This window comes from Anser cygnoides, chromosome Z, assembly GCF_040182565.1.
Source record: "Anser cygnoides isolate HZ-2024a breed goose chromosome Z, Taihu_goose_T2T_genome, whole genome shotgun sequence".
NCBI classification, from domain to species: Eukaryota; Metazoa; Chordata; class Aves; order Anseriformes; family Anatidae; genus Anser; species Anser cygnoides.
This window is the reverse complement of record NC_089912.1, coordinates 61,672,833-61,694,797: the sequence shown is the minus strand read 5'-3', so window position 1 is coordinate 61,694,797 and position 21,965 is coordinate 61,672,833. Positions and strand designations below refer to the sequence as shown.

Below are 21,965 nucleotides of genomic sequence, written 5' to 3'. Positions count from 1 at the left end.
TCCTTGCCCCACACAATACCCTAACCCTAGCAGGCACAGTGATTCACAAGCGTTGAATCATTTGTCATTAAAAAAAAAAATAAGAAAAGACAGTGCTGACAGGAAATCATCGGTTTCATCCCTGTGCCTGCTAAAGCACTCATTTGAGTTCACAACAATAAAAAGAGTCTTATTTGATGCTTATTTTTGTTTAAGTACCATAACACTGAGATTTTCCAGTGAAATTCAACCTGAATTGCCTGATGCTCCACTGAAATGTAGCAAGCGCATGGCAAGTAAGAAAATTAAGTAGCTGCACTGTGCACAAAGCAATGGTACAGAGCAAGCACAGCACTCGTTGGGTAAGGCTAAAGACTTTTACTGATCAATGGTATTGCACAAAACTCAAGTGGAAGATTCGTACTGCTTTGAATATTACATTTCTCAGTGCATTAAACCAGCAGAAGGAAAGTGGTTTTCTGTACTTTTTTTCCCCCCAGTTAGAAAAAGGAAAGAAATGCACTCTGAACTCTACCCTACTTGAGCAACTGCCATCTAGTCAAGCGGCTTTGTTGAATTCAGTCGTTTGAAAAGTTTGCAGCACAAAACTCCCTTGCTTTGCTTCATCCCAGGAATGCCTTGAGAGCACATACACTGCACTTTCATATTGGCACGTATGCCATCTTGTGCTCCTGAAACACTCCTCCAAAAGCTACTTCTATGAATCTGGCTAATTTCACATTTTACTGGGTAAAATTTTTGACTAATGGTTAATGCCAACAAAACATTTTAAGCCCTACACAAAACTCAATTTAAGAGTTCAAGTTTCATCTATTTTACATACAGGAGACCACTTTAAAGAAAATAAGAGTTACTGACAATAGATTTCTTTTTAAGCTGTTTATTAAACTAGCCACCAGAGGGAGCTTTACTATGTACTAGGATAATACCTGTGAAGTGCTGTAGGGCAGTGCAGTCAGTTTATTATGGTCAGGTTATTAAAAAACAAAAAAGCTTGGTTAATTTTTGAGAGCAACTCACTTCGATTGATTTATCTCCTGTTAGAGCAAAAATAAGAGGCAAAAAATAGGCTCTTTTTAAAACTCAATCCAACGTAGCACACGCACTAGGACCTCCAGGGGTATAGCTGTGACAAGAATTTTTCCATTAGCTAGAAGAGCAGAACTTCAGTTGGACTGGAAATAGCAGTAGTGGACATATTGGACTAGCTAGGAGGTAGCCATCCGCCGTCTGTATCATCTGCAAGGCACAGTCACGCGTGCTCCACGTCCATCACAAACCCCAGTAACAGCATATGCACGAACTAGAGAATTCAGCCCCATTTCAGGTAGACTTCTCAATAGGGATACACGATGTGATTTTAACATATCTCACCAGGAGCCTGCGTGGCCTAGCGCTAACACTATTAGTTAAATCACTGACACTAGGCCAGGTAATATGAAAAGAAAAAAGGCTTGCGTCTTGCCTGTGTTTTTCAGGCTGCAGGCTTTTCAGAAAGGAGCAGGTAAAAGCAATAAACCCAGAGGGACTCATAACAAGCTATCATGTCATTAGAAGTGCAGCTTCCTGTTAATGAAAAATGTTCTTAATTTTATCGGAGAAGCACTTTACTTTTCTCAACTTCCCGACAGCCCCAGTTTTCATTTACTTCATGATTCAGAAGGCAGCAGCAAGTAATACATTCAGATATACCCTTTTACATATACACGCAACCCTTTTTACTTCCAAACCTTTCAGTTGAATAAGAACATCCACACCATGGGGTCTTATCTCACACAACCAATAACCACAGAATCATATAAATTCTATGATTGTAAATAATAATAATCAGAAGAGATTTTATTCTTCTTTATACATACATATTCACCTTTATTACCTATGAAAGCATTTGTATGTGCATATGAAGAAACTGCATTTATAAAAAGCATGCCACAACTGTGCCAAATAACCCGAGAGGCAGCCCAGCACTACTTTCAATAGTGCTGTATTTCTTCTTTGTTTATTTTGAAGTGGAGTAGATGAATTCTAAATTTAAGTTAAGATATATAGTACGTAGTGATGCAATAATTTATCTCATGTTGTTCCAACGTGGTGTAAAAACAATGCTAAAAAGTAATTATATTCAGTAGATTGGTCAATCTCTGGTGATAGTGAATAGACATGATCTATTCCAACAGCTAATACAAAATTATATACTCAGTACAGTGAGATGAGGGGCTGCTCTCCAGACCTTATAGGAATCCATAAACCCATGTTAAAAGCAGAAAAAGACCACCTCCTTGCCTATAGTTAATGGTATTCCTTTCCTATAATTCTGCGTAAAACACCACAATCAAACCCCAAGCCCACACTGGAAGTACCTTCAGATAAGCTACATACTTGTCCACTCGGGCAGACTGTGCTCAACAGATAGCCTGAGTCACCAGGGAACGTGCTAGGGTCCAGAAATATGTAAACATATGCGGCATTCAGGAGAGGAAATTTCATTTTATTTTGCAAAGTTCTCTAGGCAGTAACTGCAGTTGTGTGCAGTGAAATGCACAGAGCAGCCTCAGTCACAATGGTACTCAAGGCATCATTCTAGTACGCAAGTAAAAAGAAAATAAATAATAATCTGTTAAGCATGTTCTGTAATTAAGATTAATTACATTATAATTTGTGTTACTTAATTGCATACAAGAATACAAATACTAGCTGAATTCATTAAGACAGCATTTAAGAAGTTTAGAGAGGGAATTAAGAGGAAACAAATGTCAAATTATGTAATACAGTCATGACAGGTGGTAAATACATATACATACTTGCAAACGCACTAGAGAACAACACAGCGTAGTGTTTTTTTCAGAGTTCAGCATGCAAAGCATTCACAAAATTCCAGTTTGTAATTACTATAGCCATTGGCATATATCAAAGACTAAGTCTTATAATTTTGCAGGGCAAAATGCAACACAGATTATAAAACAAACCAGTTATATCCACACCAACTAGCCACTTATGTCTACATCAACTAGATCTGTAGATGGAATTAATCACACTTAACCATCACCTTGGGTTACTTGGCAGCTATTTCATTTGACATTTACTATATACTGTGTCATTATAATCATAGTTCTATGAATTTCTGAACTTTCACGTATCATTATTTACTATCAAAATGATTTCATAAGCAGCTTCAGAAAAAAAAAACCACTTTTCTCTAGCGCTGTACACTGGTAAGACTTTCCTTGGATTTAATCAGGCAAGAAATGGCTTTCAGACTGCAAGTCTACAGCTGGTGTTTTCTAATGGTAAAGTTGATTAAAAACTGTAAGGAAAGCCTACCGAAAGGCAGAACACAGCGTACGCCTTGTAGTTCATCTTTCACAGCTACGTGGTAACTCTTTATTCTGCCCCAGTGCAAACCACTGCGCGATTCAACCACGCGGAGGCAATCGGCTGCTGGGGCTGCACCTTTGCAATTTTAACACATTCTCAAATGATTTTAGGACAAACTCATTCTGAAGTTTGCAACTACCCAAAATATTTAGCACAGTCCCTTGGCCTCCTTTCTCCCCAGAAGAGCATTTATCAGGACCAGGAATTTGTCCTTAAAGCTTGGTGTCACGTATGAAGAGACCAAGAAAACAAACCCGTGTTTGCCCGTAACGCAGAACGTGCCCGCAGGCAGGCACGCTGGTCAGGAACAGCACACAGAAACCCGGCGTCTCACACCACGGGGCACGGCACAGGCTGCAACGTGCACGCGTTGAAGTCCTCGACCAGCCGCGGTGCTGTGTCTTTTGGTGCTGACAACTTTTCCCTTTGCTAAGTCAGTGACGAGCGCGTAACGCAACCCCGTCCACACCTGCAGCTGAAGGAACCACCAGGCATTTTCCTCTCTCTGTAAGGGTTCTGTGTTCCCCAAGGAAGGACAATTTACCTCCACACTTCCAAATGCCCAGCCTGCTCGTCCACGCGGAGCTGCCTCTGAACTTCATTCCCGCACCTCCCGGGCTGCCTCTGCCTGTGTGCGGCCCAGGGCACCAGGAGGTCTTCCAGGAGAGAAAGTGACGAACCCTCTCCCTGTTCCCTGCTCCACCCCGCCGCACAACTGGTCCCCAAGGCTTTTTGCACCCAACAAGAACACCCCCAAGCACATCCCGCTCGGTTATTTCATCCTTCGCCAAGTCTGCTAACGGTGGCCTCAGCGACTGCAAGCAGCACGCTCTGCCTTCACAAACTCACCACATTTGCTTTCCCCTAAGATACCAGCTCGCCACTGGCTGTGTCCAGGAGTTACGCTGTCACACATTGCTTTCAAGCTGACTTTTGGTACTCATGAAAATTACTGATGGGAGAGGGAAACAGTGCATAGGGGGTTACATCTGCAGCAACAAAGAAAACCCAGCTAGCGCTAGTCATTGCTGTTTTCCAGGGATCCTGGACAGACAGTACACAGGAAATAACTATTTGGTGCGGCTGTAATGCCTGTAAATTTCCCACATCCTCTTGCTAAGTTCAAACATCTACGTACGCTGCTGCAGCTCCCCCCAAACGAGAAGTGAACCAGCTACTCCAGGTGGGTTCCCAGCAAACCCGTTACTGGGCCAGTTACTGGGCCACAACCCGCTCCTGGCAGCCACGTTAGAATGACACTACCTGGAGCAACTTACGCCATACTTAAGGTTCGAGCAGCACGAAACGTTAATATCTCAGCAAGGTATGCAAGGCCAGCAAAACAAACAGAAAAGTCATACTGAAACGTTAGCTCAACACGAAGCTTCCTGAACGCTTGTCAGCACCGCAGTACAAGCATTTCACTAAGCTTACAGGGTGTGATGCTGGTAGTTTCACTTTTGCTAGAGAACTGCTTAAAACAAAGTTAAAAACATAAGTTGGGAATATGTTTTTAACTCCTCGGTTTCATGGAAATCCTGCTGGCTTGAGACTAATCTACTTAAATATTTAAGGGCCACATCAACAGATCTCAGTTCAAATTTCACTTAGTTTTAAGGTTTTGCATTTTGAAAGATATTTGTTCCAATTTATCAATACCTAAGCAAATGTTAGGAGTTCTTTCGAATATGACACCTTAAATATTCACAGAAGTTCTTTGACAAGTACACCCGAAGGAGATACTACAATGCCACGGATTCAGCTGTAAAGCTTCCAATGTGTCCTTTAATGAATCAAATGAACACTAGAAAGATTCCCACTTCTCTCAGATTACTTCTGGGGATTTGCGTGCTCCACAGCACTTCACTGTTTATATAGAAGTTCCATTTAAATGGGGTGACTTGATATTTCAGCCACTAGCTTTGCTTTTTTCAAAGAAGCGATAAAGTTCAAAGCTCCAGAAATACTGAAAAAACAAAACCCAGCCAATTAATTATATCAAGTAAACCAAAACTATGTAACAGCATGAATAGGCCAAATTAACTGAGGTAAAGAAAAAGCAAAGTTAGTATGTACATACGGCAATTCTGGGGTTAGTATTGATAATAAAAAAAATTGCTTTTTCTGTGCCTTAGCCTTATCTCTTCTCTGGAATTTGCTCCTCCTCTCCTTCCCTTTGGTACTGCAGCATCTCAACGCCAACTGCGGGCGCAGGTGACAAGCGGGAGTTGCACAAGGGATCTGCTAACGCCGTGAGCAAGCAGCAGCACTCTGACAGTGTGACCCAGCCACGCTATCAACAGGAGTACCTGGGCTCTACTTCGCAAGCACTGTGTGTCCAAGTACATCTACGTATAAGCTGCCTCTTTTGTTGCTTGTGGTCAGCATATCAAGATGACCTTCAAAACAGCACATTTAGGGGAAGAAATAAAGCTTTGTCTTACCATATTTCTGCACACAGCTACCAAAGGAACGTTTGTTGGAAATTTCACAAAAAATTAAAGTTGATTAAACTTTTAATTGCTGCTTTCATGTAGTTTCAAGCTAGATATGCAAACTAATGAACAGTTTTTAAGCATCATTCAAGAGATACAGGAAAGTCCACAGGGAGGCTTGTTTATACATTAAGAAATTAGAGTAATTTCAATAAGAGCTAAATTGGATACCATTGATTTCAAACCAATTTAAAAAAAATGTAAATAGATTGGAGCATTTGCATTAAAGAATTTCCTCACAGTTGGGGGAGACAGAATGTCAAACCTCAATTAGCCTTCAGAAAAAAAAATGTTTACTGATCATTTCTGGCTTCAGAACCAGCTTCTCTCTCAATTACCACTATCTGATTGGATTCTTTAGATCATTATTTGTACGACAAGCCTAGACTTGGAAAAAGCCTATTTTTAAACCTGTGACCAATTCTTTCAAAATAAAAGTCTTAAAAACGCACAGAGTGTCTGTATTTGCATCTTTCCACGCTACCATTTAAAACCAGTTTTCTTGTTTGACAACTGTTACTTTGGCCATAGACCACTGTTTGCTCCATCTTCGGATATAAAGATGAACAGGGAAACAATCATACGAAAACTGCCTGATGTACTCCAAAAACTTACCTTGCCCCTGAAGTCCCCAGTTTAAAACTCAAGATGATTAAAGACTCAACTGGAAATAAAACCCAGGCCTGTCACAGCCTAACAGAAAAGTACCAAATCAGCACAGTCCACGCTGAACTCTTTTCTACATTAGCACTTACTACTAGCCTTCTTGTGGCATAGGCTCAACAGGTGAATATGCTTTTATTGCCTTGCTCTTTTAAGGTACCATCCTTACGAACTGCAGCAGTGGCACCTGGACACATCTGAGAGGCCAAGAAAATTCACAGTCTGCCTATTCAGCCAGACTTCAACACTTGGCACCAGAGTCCTAAAAACCAGTAGGGAAAGTGGAGCTTTGCAAAGCAAGACAGAGGGTGCTGCTGGCTTTTGGTCTTTCCTACGTTACGTGGGGCGTATGGGGAGATAGTTGGGAGTAATGTTAAATATTGCCACATACTGCTTGAGTCTGAGCTGCTCCTCACCCCCTGACAGAGCTAAGGCAGCTGGTGAGCTAAGGAGCTAAGCTGGTAGACCTCCAGGGGCAGAAGAGGGCACAAAGAGTCACTGCTGTGATTAATAGCTTTCTTGCCAGCAGACATCACACAGTTTGCATTGGTTGTAAGAGAGTAATAGGATCTCTCCTATTTATTATTATTTATTATTACATCCTACATTTATTGACAATGAATTATAAAGTATCCTTGCTCTGATACACTTACTCTGTTTAAAAGCATAAAATAGTCAAAGCAGAACACGTACCTGGCTCCAAAGATGTCTTTTTTTGCTAGGTCAATGCCAGAAACCACCTTTACCCTGAGGATACGAGACTCCTCCTATTAACCAAAAAAAGAAAAAAAGAAAGTAGGTTTAATATTTATTCCATAATTGATTTTGAAGACCACCACTTCACAACAGGTTAACCTGTGAATGAACACTCACAACCTTTAGATAGTATGAGTCTTCCTCAGGTAGGATTTTGGAAAAAAAGCCTCTCGGAAGGATATACACATTTTATCTACCAAAGAACAGCAACATGAAAAGCATCTGACTACAGTAGAAGTTGTTAAGAGTTAAATAAAGGCAAAGTATCAGTAGATACTAATAACAACATAATAGTAATAATGTTATAATAATATAAATAACAAAAGGTAGAAGATAACTTGCTGAGCAGTGCCATTTCAAACCTTAAACGATCCAAACTCCACAGAAATTCTTTCTGCCTAGACTCTAAATCTGTCTCTTCAAACACAAGAGAGTATTTGAAAAGAGAGAAAATATTTGTAACGGTTTTGTCCAATAATGCTAATAATCCTAGCTGAAGGATGTCTAGGGTTTAAAAAAGGTACAAGAGTAAAATTAAATTCTTAAAATAGAGTTGTTTAAGCCTGTCTCATCACCTCAGTAAAAAAAAAAAAAACAGCTTTTAGTGACAAGCAGCAGTTTCAGACGATGCATGTTGTCTATTGTCTTGCTTATGTATGCATAGATTGTAGGACAGCTGACGTCCTGGTGGACATCGACCCGACACTCAGTTTATCACCTTGTTACGTTCAGCTCCCGAGGAACGCTGGTGCCAACAGCATCTTTTTTCACCCTGTTTGGCCCGTTTACTTTTGTTACACAGATGCCACTAGAATTAAATCTGGAAAAGATCCTATGGAAACAGGTTTTGCAGTCACACCTATCAGCTATCCACCTTTTTCTCCTCTGATAAGCATTCCAGAGCTGCGAGATACCAGATTCAGTTACAGTAATTTGAGACTCCGTTCCTTGAAGCTTGTTCAGGAAACAATACCGTTTTCCCACAGGTTTATCCTGGCACGACCACACTACACCTACTCTATTTGCTTTAGATAGCTAAAAGGGAGACACGGGCTCGTTAGCCGTACCTGAGATTTTGGAGATTATTAGGAAGGTCAGAAACACCCCAGAAGCAAATGAAAGAAACGTCGAGGCTGGTCCTGTTCAGCCCGTCCGCAGAGAGAGTCCCGTCCTAACACACACCCCGCCACGTCGTTCTGTTGCCTTGAAACAAGAATTCAAGGCTTTAAATCTTTTCTGAAAATTTGTTTGCTGGTATCTTTTCCGGAAGGACTTACACAGTCCTGTTTCCAAATTGGGAAAATAGGATCTTTTGGGCCCAAAAAAGTCCTAGGACTTACCAGATAGGTAAACGAAACAGTACAGGAAAAACAACATTCAACGGAGTTCTGTTAGTGGATACTGAAATGAATGCACTTTTTCATAATTTAAGCACTGGCACTGATGGATTGTACAAAGTTATCTTTGAGGCATTATAGAACATACATGATTCTATGATCTTCAAGAGTGGTTTTAATTGACAAAAGGCAATGAACTTGAAAATTACGATCAAGAAAATTCCTTAAGAGGAAGCAGGATAGAAAAACTGTCAGAAATGCAGACAAATCTGAACTTACTGAAGAAACGAAGGATAAGAATTTGTAATATTAAGTGAAGAGGGACCAAAAGAGGGATTTCTAACAGTAACTTTGTCACGAATGCTACTCAGACTTTCTCCCGTGAAGTCTAGCATCAACTTTGCTGGAGTGGCATCTTATTTCTGCACTAACATCACCTCAGCATATTAACTGAATCAAACACTGCATGACTAAATAATAATAAAATCACAGAACCAGAGGAAGGCCAAATAGTGGATAATCGCTAATTCAGGGTCTGCAAGACAGAAAAGATGATCCTCCAGAAATCTGAAACAGATTTTCAAAAACATACCCAAAGTCTCACTTCATGCTATAAAGTACACAAAGATATGACCCTGCTCCCACTCCGCATACATGCTGCTCTCAGCCTCTGCTAAATAATCCATTTTACCAAGCAGGAAAGACAGTGCTTCTGCATGTATATGTTCAAATTTTCATATGCATGAAATAAACGTAACACTTCAAATATAATTAAAACATCTCAAGTGGTAACAAGGCTTCATCTATCTACACTCAGTTTTTTCCTTTGGTCAGCAAGGTACTTTCTTAAACCGCTATTGCATGCAATGAGCAAGGTGTATTTTGGATGGCAGCAAATTTTCCTGCATTAGCATGACACTAGATATGCACTGGTCTGAACCACACAAGGAGCCGTTCAGATAGCTTGTCTGCTAAACAATTCTCTTGTAATGCACTGAGCTTATGTAATTTTTTGTTAAGAGTATTCCCAAAAGCAGCATAACAACAGCAGCACAAGCATGTGGATGCATACACCAGCAATACAACAAAAGACTATTCCGTGTCACTTGACTCCCCAAAGCCTCAAATTGCACAGCTGAAAGGTGCCCACACGAGGCTTGCTCAAGCTTCGCTGCTGGTAGTAGTGGGTACCAGCAGCAGGAGCATCTCCCAGCTTCCCAGGCAGACACCTCCGGTTTTTATCTCCGCTAATCTCCACTTCCTCAGCTGGGAACGCTGGGAGGAATAGTAAGACTGAAAGGCAGAAAAAGTAAGGTTTTCATATTCTTCTGTTTGATTCTCACATCCCTTTTTCTTTTATTTATCTGCAAGTACGCTGTGTCTAGGTAGAGGAAGGAGTTAAATTTTCACAGCAATAGAGCGCATCCATCAAAAGTCAGATAAAGGATTGCTTAGCTAGGCACAACAGGAGACTTGAAACGGCATCAACTACCTGACAGGTTTCCACTCCTCCTTTTCTCTGAAAGGCTGGGCAAGAAAAAGAAAACTGGGTTTTGGTTTGCTTTCTTGCAAACCCAGGGAACAACGAATGCCACAGCGGCCAGGACAAGATCGCTGCACACGGAAAAATTCTGAGACAGAAAGCCCAGGATGCAAACCCCAGATGAAGTGATCCCTCCTCAGCTTTGAGCCTGGGCTAATCTTTAGCTAAGGAGCACTTTGGCTTGTTGATATTACCTGCATGTTTACACATACATTTCTTTCAGTGGAAAGTGCCAACTTAAACAGCTCTCCCTCCAGTTCACTCCATTCCTGCCTAGGTTTTTCTGAACCTAGGTCGACACCTTGCAGCAGTGCAGCCCACAAGCAGCGCGCCAACAAACCAAGCACCAAGACCAGAAATTTGAGACTTCTGTCTAGAGCACCCAATCATACTCAGTAAACTCAGAAAATGCTGACTACCCTTTAAGCCCTCATGTAGAAGCACAGAGAATGTTTTAAGCGAGTTACGTGTCATCTGAACACAATCTCCAGATCAATATTTAGAAACAAAGACATTTAACGCTCACTCCAGAACTAGGTAACTACGAACCAAGACCACTTACCAGTGAAGCCAAGACCTCTTGGGCTCACTGTTTATGCTCTGCACAGTGTGACTGGTGCCTCTGAAAAGTACAAACCCTGAGTCAGGAACCCAGCGCAGCAAAGTCCAGGGCTACCTAGACATAGTTACGTATACAAACACCAGCACCCGGCCTGACGTATCCTGCAGAGGCTGGGTTGACTGTGTTCAGCGTGCAGGAAAACCCCAGATACAAGTACAGAATGGGGTGAGGATACAAATCTGGAGGGGTAAGGAGAGGCGATATACCTGCTGGGGAGCTATGGGTCTTCTTGGGATCCTATGCACAAGAAAGTAGGTGTGCAGCGAGGATGATGGACGCTTGGAGGGACTTACAGCTCGTGTCCTGGTTTGCAAGTTGGGTACATGAACAGGACCATGCAGAGCTGGTTAACAAGGTTGATCTGAGAAGAGGTACCTATGCCCAAAAGCTTGTCTACTTTTTCCAACTACAACTGCAATCAGTGTAACAAAATATATTCTAATAAAATGGCTGACTCCACTTATAAATCTTAACTTGCTGAGAACAATCAACCTTACGAAGGACTTCACATGAAGTGATATGCCAACAAGCAGAAACACGACCGTAAACTGTGTAGGCATCACCGACAGACACAAATCCAGCAGAGCGCAATTTATTGGCAGTTAACTATCTTGACTGAAAGACTTTCATAGATAATCAATCATCTGACACATTCTCATAGCGGTTTTTCCCAACACAAACTTCCACCTTCTGGCAACTCTGACATCCCTCTGAGTCAGCAGAGGCGGCAATCACCACCAAACCCACGGCTCAGGCTCAAGGACAAACCTTGGGATGCTCCCTCCGTCCCTCCCCACACACACCCAGGCAGCTTGCTCACTCAGGACCCTGCCCCATCGTTCCACCAGCAGCCAAATTTCCCTTCTTGCAGCATCCCCAGGACCAGGAGACAGGAACCATGGAGGTGGGGTACAGTAAGGGACAGACGAGAGTAGCAAAGCTGAGGCCACCCGACAGGAACCCTGTCCTTACTGGAGGACTTGAGCGATTTGGAAGCCATTTGCTGCTCGAGTTGCCATTCCCTGCCAGGAACAGGCAGCAGTCCACAAAAGCACTCTAGAAATGGTACATGGTCCACATTTCCCCATTGGGCCACCCTAAAAATCTATCCAAAGTGAGTTAATACCTGGTGTTCCAAGGTCACTTCACATTTTCATAGCTCTGCTCCAAGGCAGCAGGAAGCAACCCCTGCACTGGCCGCACGCTCACACCGCTTCCAGCGGCATCCGCCCTGAGGCGGACAGCAATGTGGGAGCATTTGAGATCAACAAGATCCCCTTCCCTCTCCCCACCTCTCCATTGCCACGGATGGGAGCTTTTGACTTGGATTCCTTCCTCTTCGTTTTGTATTTAGTAATCACACAGAACTGGTCCTTAGATGATTTAAAAGCTATGATACTGACAGTGATTAATAGCAGCAACTCATCTACCGTGCCCATCTTTAAATCACTTCTGGTAGTCTTGCTAAGTGGGCATTTTAAAAGGCACTCTTCTGATGCTGCTCACAGTTCAAAACATTTATCAAAGAAATGCTTGTCTGGTGATAAGATTAAAGTATATTCCCCTTCTGTACAATTGCCACGTTGTCTGGAGGAAATAGCGTTAGCCACCGACAAACAGCCAGCTAGATGAGATGGACACCTCACTCGGCATTTTTCCTTTGTATACCATTGAATCCAGTTCATTTTCAGAAGAACGTACCCTAAGCTTTTTTGAAATTCACCGTTTAGGAGAGGAGTTAAGCCCACCCCAGCAAGGAGTGTTTCTATTGCTGTACCCCTGCCCACAGTGTGGCATTCCCCACTGGAACTGCTTTCCTCCTCGCTGGGCTCTTCAGCTACGACACAGAAGACCTCACAACTCGGTGCTAGGCTGTTCACAGTACGTTGCCTACAATACGTCTTGCCCTTCTAGTTCCTAGAATTCCCCATGCCTCGGGACTGGGGTTGTCAGCAGCTAAGCAGTAACATGCTAATGCTTTTGAAGCCTCGCTTGTCAAAGCTCTCTATGTTGTCAAAGCTCTCTATGCCTAAACTCTTTCTACCCTCACCCCGTAACCTTAGCCTCACAACATGCTTCAGCAGGGACACCATAAAGCGCTTGGTTAGGTATTAATGTGGAGTTCCACCGGTAACCACATTCATACTTATTTCTGCTTTGTCCAATGATTAACGTGAAGTTTATGTATTCTTGCCTCCCTGGAAATGTCAGAGGTTACATACTTTTCTTCTTTGCTGAAGGATAATCTTTACACAGACTGGGTTCTCTCACCTGGAACTCACTTTGCCATTTCAGGGACACTGACTTAGGTGGGACCACGTCAGCCAATAAGCGGCCACCTGTGACGAAAACCAAAGCCAACCACGCAGCAAAAACTAGATTTCACCGACAGCAAACAGACCCCAGCACACCTCCCAGAACAGGTGGGAATACAGGTATGCTTACAGATTTGAGACTTTGTGTGCTTATATTTACATATCCGATTCATATTTTAAAATTTGCATTAAATGCACTTCCTCCAGGTGCTCTGAAAAGCAAAGTCATTTGTAAGACCTATTAAAACATTCACGTAAAAAAAAAAAATTAAAATCCCTCCAGCTCTTAGATTAATAAAATATCCCAGAGCTGGGAAGTTCAGGGAGAAGTTAGAGGCACTGAGGAAAGAACGCAGGTAAACAGAGCGCCCTGGCCTGCCCGCTCCTTCCCCACCCCTTCAGACAATAACCCAGCAGAGATAATTCAGTGCGCACCAACTAAAGCCAGATGGCTATGCTATGCAAACCAACTTGAACAAATTTCGGAAAATGCATTCATATGTTTTGAACACACACAGACAGAAATCCACAGCAATCCAGCCTGATAAAAGAAAAACTAGATTTCAGCTTCCTGTAGGACAGAAAATCCTACAGAATTAGAACACGCATTAAGAGAACGGCACTGAAATAATAATCGATATGGGTATAAAATTAGAAGCCTGGCCTTTTTTTTTTTTTTTTTTTTAAATGAACAGACAAGTGTGAAAGGCAGACGAAGTTTGGATCGATGCAAACTAGTATTTGAACAGATGCCACGCAGACCAGAGAAGTGACGCGCTGAAGATTTAATGTGTTCTTCCACAATTACCTAGTGAAAGGTACATAAAATCAGCTACAAGTCAAATCTCTCAAGCCGGACAGGTTTCCTTCAGAAACACGCCACAGATGTCTGAGGTGCAGCAGGTATTTCCTCAGCAGCACAAGCCTCGGGCAGCCCTCCTCGCGCCTACTGCAGAGGCCTCGGAATCAGGCGGTCACACTAGCAGCTGGGGAGCGCAATTCAGACCTCACCCAGACACACTGCCTGAGCAGGGAACGAAAGGCAAACTTACCAGGCACTTCGCCGTCTCCTTGGTGCGAGCCCTTTACGTGCAGGGAGACGGCGTTCCTAGGAGCGCAGCGAGGCCCGGCCGGCTCCAAAGCGCCCTGAGCAGCAGCAGTCAGTACACGGAAGTTTCTCCGTGGAGGCAATAAATTGCCATCACCAAGGCAACAAGGTGAAAGGACAGCAATCTAGTGTTTCACCTGAAGAAAGCTTAAGGTGAAATGCTGTTTGTTTTCTTTCCCCCTCTGTATACAGACATTTTTGATTTCAAACCAAGATAGGAGTCAGCGAGGTAAATTTCCACTGACTGGAATGAAAGAAACCAGATAATACTGGAAATTTACCTGCGCGCCAGAGACTGTGGATTCAGTTCCATCCACTGGGCACGTCCTCTTTATATTTATTGTACTTAAAGGGTTGCAAAATATAACAGAATGGAAAAGACAACAAATCTTTAACTTGTTTTTAAACTCTTGGCCCTTTTGTTAATCTGAATAATAATAAAAAACAACACACACAAAGCCCCTGCTGTGCTGGACATAACAAAAATATACAAATACCCAAACAAACTGCTCTTTAATTCTCCGTATTATTGTGAAAAGTCAACTAGGACTTGCAGTTTCAAAACAAAATAGAATATTTTTCACCTACTTTAAAAAAAAAAAAAGGGAATATTTTCTTTAGCCAAGCTAACAGTGTTAGGATAATCCTAAATCTTTCAGCAACTGAATATGTGGAAGACAAATTAGATCACAGGAGAGCCATGCTGATTTTCACTTTGATTTGTTGGTGGATTAAACCAACCCAGATTACAGCCGATTGCCCGAAAAGGTAATCCTGCCTTTTCTTCCCTGCAGAATTCTTCACACACATTGCACGAGGCAACACATTTAAAAACAGATCAACATATTTTGTCTGCGGCAGATCTTGAAATCGGAGGGATTGAACAGAAGCTTTCAGAGGAAGGAATGCTGTGCGACTGGGATTCTCCAGAGGAAGCCACCAGACTGAGGGGAGGACCGCCCATGCAGCAGGCAGTAAAGCCCGAGACAAGCTCCTGTCCTGCAGAAAGCAGGACTACACCGCTGAGCAGCACCTGCCTTCTCGCCCTCACACCACAAAGCCCCGAGCTTAGGGGGACCTGCTCTTTTCAAGACCAGAACAAGGTGCGCTTTAGTCACCTCCCTGCACTGCTGCGCGATGAGCCCCAAGGGCCGGCAGGAAGGAAGGGGCGTTAAGCTTGGGGAAAGCTTGCACAAAGCCAAGTTTGTGCAGCGTAACCACAGGCTGTGTCAGGCTACGCTTAAAAGGCCCTGAATATCCCAGAGCGCTACAAAGTTATTGAACCAGGCTTTACTGAATACCTTGCCGAGGCCCAGGACCAGCAGGCCAGCTGATGAAGCCAACACCAGTAGGCAGGACGAGAACAGCAGAGCTCATGGAACCGTGGGGACCTTAATGCTTACGCAACAGAAAAACATTAGATGTTTCACAATAACAATTAGAGCATTACTCTTAGGCCTTAGGACTCTCAGAGGCAAAATATATTCCCATGTTCCTTGGTTAGACTGATACAGCTAGGGAAAAAACACCAGGCAAATTTTCAGGAAGGCATGAGTTGGTCTTAGCAGGGAAGTATCACTGTGCTGCCCTTATACATGGACAAAACAACTGATGAAACTGAACTGAGCAAGTTAAAAATACACAAGTCGGGAGCAAGGTATTCAGATCAAAGCGTATCAGTGACAGAGTTAGCAAACAGAACTCAAAACTGCCAGCCTAATGCTCTGACAGCAACCACACAGGCAGGCTCAAACCACAGAGCACTGAGCTTATGAAAATCTGCTTGCAGGGTATTTTACCACATTAAAAAAAAAAAAACACACACAAAAACAAACCAAGAAACCACAAGCTCCAGGTGATCCATTTTTATAAAAATCAGTTGAACTCCATGCAGCCAGATACACTTGAGCAATTTCAGCAAGCACGTTGAACTGGGTCACCTGTAGTCTTTGGAAATGCCTACACAAATGCAGAACTTGAAATGAATGGCCTTGCTGCACTGCAGTACGAGACCTGATTTTCCTTACTTAACGCTTAGATCTATTTATATCACTCACTAGAGGAATTCTAACCAACACAGTGTTTTCTGCACCAGGTAATTCAGCAAACTCTCCAGCAGGCTCACGCAGGCTGTGCAGATGTCTTCTAAGCCCAGCTGTGCCAGCAAAGGGAAGCGATTCCTATCCAACAGCTTTCTTCCCGGTTTTTAACGCCAGCAGAGGCTGCTGCCTCCCCTCCCCAGCTCAGGGAGCACCCAGAGGAGCCAGGCTGGGCAGCCAGGCTGACTGGCCTCCCTCGGACCGCCTCGGCCCAAGGGGTGCCGATTCCTCGCTGCCTCCCTCCCTCCTCAGCTCCTGGCGGTGTTGGGGCCCGCTGCCACCTGCGGTTCACCGGCCCAGCTCATTCTGCACACCTCCTGCGCCCAGCTCCACGCTCCCCCTTACCGCGCCAGCTGCACGAACGGGGCTGCCCCGAGAAGCTGGCAGCAGCAACCTCTGCGCAGCCACCGCCCACCTCTGCTGAAACGGCATCGTTTTGTAACGGGCACCCGCAAGGAAGTTAAAAAAGCAGCGCGGTAGGAGAAAGGAGGGGACGTTTACTGAATCATCTGTATATGGCGGATTTTCAGCACAGGAATTTCTCTTCCTGAAAGAAGCCTCCATCTACTTTTCTCTGGACAAGCCAAGAGACCTATTTAATTGTTGATGGTAGCAAAGAAACATAAAAAGCAGTTGTGACATGTTGCTATTAAGAACCACGTACAAAGCTGCGACTAGGAGTTCGCAGGACATTTGCAGAAGTCGGTGAACTGAAAGTGACTCCCCTAAATGGACTTCAGTTTTAAGAGCGGAAAAAATAATAAAAAAAATCTTGCATCAGATATCAGCACCAACATGTTCTGCCCCCAAATAGAATATTTACTGAAAGTATAAACAGTGATTTCCTACTGTAAAATCTGTCAGTAAGGCTTTATTGCTGGTTTTTGGTGGTGGTGGTTTTCCTTGGGGGATACAGAAATTCAGCTGATTCTTTAAAACTTTAAGCTTTTATTCAACAAACATCTATTTCTGGCATGCAAAAATAGCCCTTTAAGCATGAACTACCATAAAACAAAGGAATGGTGCTTTTTACAAGTAGGATGATTACATTACGCTGGCCCTGACACTCGTAAAAGCTTTGCCAACCATGGAGAGTAAAACAAGGCCAGCTGCTTTAATTTCAGATGTTCCTTATCCTCGGGTCAGTGTCCAGACAGATCTATTACTTTCTAGCATACAGAATAGTACTCCAAAACTTATTAGTCAAAAGAGGAACACCAAAAATCCAAGCCGCTGACAAACATCCAACAATTTCACCCAGCAACGAAGCACAGCCCCGATCTCCAGTTCACACCTCGCAGTAAGAAGTTGCTGACAGATGCAAACCAACGTCGGCTAACAGGCAGTGGCACTGAGATGGCTTCAGAACTGTTCTTCCACGATAACCATTTTACAGTTCTACTTGGTAACCATCATTACGACATTTTGATCCAACTTCACACGGGCAGTCACGGGGGTAGGCTCTGGAGGAGCCTCCACACACAAAGCTGAAGGACGGTTTTTTAGGAAGTCCAGCACGACCTCGAGGAAGCATTCTCTAATCGACTGCTGTCTTAAAAAACAAGCCTAGCCCCCACTCTCACGCCACCCACGAGTTTACTGAGGGCGCGCTCTGCCCCACCGCCCAGGCGGTCAGTGGTGGTGCTGGGCCCGGGACTGGGCCCTGGGGCACTCTGCCGGTTGCCGGCCTCCGGTAGCCTCGGGGCCGCTGCCCCCACCGCACCGCTCTGAGCTGAGCTAACGCCTTAAGAACCCGGGGCCATGCTCGTTATCGGCCCGTCTTTTATTCCTGCCATTTCACACACTTCAAAAGGCACCTTTACAGCTTTTATTGTTTCCTGTGATAGCACGAAAACAATTCTTAGCAGCTCCCCGAACACCGGGCAAGTGACCAGCCTCTAGCTGCACGCTGGGGATGTCGCTGGCCGCCTGCCGTCCCCCAGAGCAGCAGGAGGGAAAGCACCAGGCCTTCCTCCCGCTCCGCTCCCCAGGGAGGGGACCCTCCCGCTCCGCGCTGTCCTCACACGCGCTCCAAAAACATCATGGTATTTGTTCCAGAGTGGCAACTGCTTCCTACGTATATAGCATAATCTAAAAAACATTTGTTTAAAGCAAGTTTTATCAAAATTCTGATATCTTCTTTCTTTAAATACTGAGGGCATTGCTAGCTGTAATTAAAAAAGCCAGCGTTGATCGTCATCGTGACCCAAATTAACACTCACACTTCCACGGTGAAAAGCTAAGGAAGCGGTTCTAGGTAACAAACACTGCCGTCTTAGTTTAGGCACAGAAAACACACATTGAGAAGCGTGGTGTTGGTCAGTTTAGGTTTTTAAAGGCACAAATCTCTGAAGCCTACCAGGTTCAAAAGGCTGGCTATGCATACAAAGCGCACAAGAGAAGATCCCGTACCAAATGGGGGAGGTTTAGATGTGCTTCATTCCAGTAGCCCAACTGGTTGCTGACCGATCATGCAAGCATGTTTGTGTAACCACAATCTATATTCCTGTTAGATATTTAAAGATTTTAGACCATAAACAGTCAGCTTTATTGCTGCTGCATTGTTTAATGACAAGACATGCATTCAATAAAAATGTAATTCCAACAATAAACTGTAATTGGAGGCTTATTTCTATCCAAGATAACGTCAGCGATCTATTTAACTGTATGTGCCCACAGACCAAAGCTGCCACAGGACTGTCTGTTTCATGCAGACAACAAACTGCAGGGCAGATGAGGAACAGGACAAGGAATTTCTTAAATAGGCTTTGCTGAAAAGCATTGATAACAGAAAATCTGCGCTAAGTGACAAGAAAATACCAGTGACATTGCCACAACCTTAAATATCCCTAAAAGGACACCTTTTTACTGCAGCACTTCAATCTCAAAAAAGATTTTATCAAGCACATTTTCAAAATAGTTGTGAACAGGTATTAAGCCACTTTTAGGATCTGTTGTTCTGAAGATCTAACACTGCTTTAGCAGACAACACATTTCATCTTGGTTCAACAGAATGCAAAAATTAAAAGCACTGCTTTCAAACGACTTCTGTAGAGATGCACAAGAGAAATGCTGCAGATGAAATACATCAGCTGGACTGATTCCACGCGTGGTTTACACCAAGAGGAAGGAAAAAACTATTGTGAACAAAGAAAGTAGAGACAAAGAACTAAGTTTTGAAGAAGTTTGATTTTTCTCTTCTGCTCAAACCAAAAATCAAGTATGATTGCAATGTTAGTAATTACACCTTCCGACTATAAAGCATTAACGCTGGATTATTACATCTCTTGTAATTCAAACACATCATGCAGTAGCGATTTTAGGAATACTAAGAGAACAATACCATAGAAGACTGTTGCTTAACAAACAGGATGGTAAACTCAGTTAGGTCTAACGTGATGTAATCTTACTCATCCTGATTTGAGCTGCAGAAGAGAAACAAGTCAAAATGTTAAAGAGCAACATACAGTGCTAACAAATCCAGAACGCTCTAAAAGCAGTTTTGGAAAGATTAATGAACTTTGCTGGCACTAAACCTTATTCTACAATTTCAGTGCTCAGTGCATTCATTTACTACAAAAAGACCTTCTCTGAAACTTGGTTTGTAACAAGTCTGATAAGCGGTAGAAGTAACAAGGATGAAATATAGGCTATAATCCTAGAATTTGATTGAGAGCTAGGTTCATGCATCTCAGAGCTCCACCAATTTCTTTGCTGTTCGATGACTGGAGCGTAGCAGGTATTCTCTAGATTTACATGGATAAATGAACGTGATGCTAATTACTGTATATTCTACCACAATAGAAAGACAACGATTCATTTTCTGAGGAGGAGGGATAAGAACATCAGCAGGAATCTGGTAATTAACATAGGCAAACTGATAAGCATTTGCATTTATTTTAGAGCTGTTATCCAACTCCCATTCAGTCACTGTATCAATATAAAAACATAAGAAAAAATTATGGGCTTGCTGGGGTTTTTAAAAGATTTCTGTTGGAAAACAAATATTCTGCCCTTCATGTCGAATATGGTTTGTCCCAAGCGCATTGGTTTAACTTAATATTATCAGGATTTGCTTTAAGGTCTTGCTCATCAAATCTTGGTGTAGTTTGCAAAAATGTTTTTTATAATTCATTACAGGCTGCATCCACTGGAATGGTTCCAAATACTGTTACTTAAGAAAGCCTTCTATCTAAAATATTTTTAAAACACTTTGAAGAAGCAACAACAACAAAAACTTGAAAAAGTAAAGCCACAGATGACCCCAAAGATTTACCTCTCAGTGAAAGTATTGTGGTTTTTGTTTTTAAATAAACACCCCATAACTTCTGCTCAAAAGCAAAACAACAGACACGAAGATGCGATGTGGTTACTTTCACTATAAGAATGAAAACCAAAGTTCGCTTAGGTAGCAGCAATAGCAGCTTCCACAGCCTTCCCTGGCAAATAATTTCTTTTTTAAGTACTTTAACATTAGCTTCTAATCTGACTAAAATACTCACAAGATTTCCTCTATTCTGTATCCTCCTTCTTAATCAAGTTTTCCTCTTGTGTTTCTTCTTAATGTTTTTGCACAGCACTAAACTGTCTTCTTCCACATTCTTGCAAAAGCTGTTATAAAGATTAAAAACAGACCAGATTTAAGCTTCTGGTCTCAACATTTCGAGAGCCCTGCACCAAGAGCTCAAGGCAACTCACAAACGCAGCTGCCATCCCATGCCCCCACTCCAGAGCTAAGGAGTGTGAGCCCCAACCCCAGGGCCAGGAGAGGAGGAGAAAGCTGCCTCGTCTGCCCTGTGATTAAAGGCAGGTGGGAGGCCTCACCTTTCCAGTCACGCACAGGTGACGACACTTAGGACTCTAAAAACCAACGGATTACCAAGCACACACCTTACTTTCATCTTCTGCACGACGATGACCCTAACTTATTGTGCACTTTAAGTTTAATCCTCAAAGCCTTCTGAAAATGTACATCAGAAGGGGTCCCAATGATTTCTGGGCGGTCTGATCACTACTGAAATACCAGCTGATTCCCCGTGAGCAGATCTGCATTGTTCTGTCAGCTTTACACATTAACAAAACAACGGTAAATTAAAGATAAACCTTGTAACAGGCACACAAACATATTTCTTCAGCCTAAGAGCCTCTGGCACCTGTGCAGGCCGGCCGGCGATGCACAGCACACGGCATCCACAGGCTCGGGCAGCCCTGCGGGGGAGGCTCTCTGCAGGACCTCGTCCCCACGGCCAGGAGCCCCCAGCTGACGGCAAGGCCAGCGGCAGCCGTGGCTACAGGATGGCGGAGGTTTATCCTGCAAGGAGGTGGGGAAGGTGATCAGCTGCGAGGAGCCCCTGCGCTGCCCAGCTTGCCGCAGGACCGGGCGGCGGGACCCTACCGGAGGCTGCCCGACAGGCGCAGGGTCTGGAGCCAGGAGCGCCCAGGAGGGGCTGCCCCGGTGGGCTCGCTCAGCCTGAAGAAGGCCAAGGGGGTGTGACTGCTGCCCACCCCGCGGGTGTCCCACTACAGGGACAGCGCAGCTGGCCCCTTCTCAGAGGGGGCAGCAGAAGGCCACAGGGCGACCACCGCAAGCTGCAAGTTAACAGCAGAGAAATTCCAGCTAAATAGGACAGGCTTCCCATGCCACCAGGTCGT

At 43.6% G+C, this 21,965-nt stretch overlaps 1 protein-coding gene across 6 annotated transcripts in view; it reads right to left on the bottom strand.

Annotated features, from left to right (window-relative positions):
- NEDD4L (NEDD4 like E3 ubiquitin protein ligase) overlaps nucleotides 1-21,965 on the bottom strand; it is a 154,624-nt gene that overhangs the window by 109,644 nt on the left and 23,015 nt on the right. For 4 of the 6 annotated variants that reach the window (XM_066987812.1, XM_066987813.1, XM_066987814.1 and 1 more), the window contains exon 2: nucleotides 7,227-7,300. In XM_066987812.1, coding sequence (XP_066843913.1) covers nucleotides 7,227-7,300 — 74 coding nt within the window. Of the gene's footprint in view, nucleotides 1-7,226; nucleotides 7,301-14,158; nucleotides 14,292-20,815; nucleotides 20,925-21,965 lie in introns of those variants that run through there. The other 2 variants (XM_013195109.3, XM_048079718.2) reach the window with 2 other exon arrangements.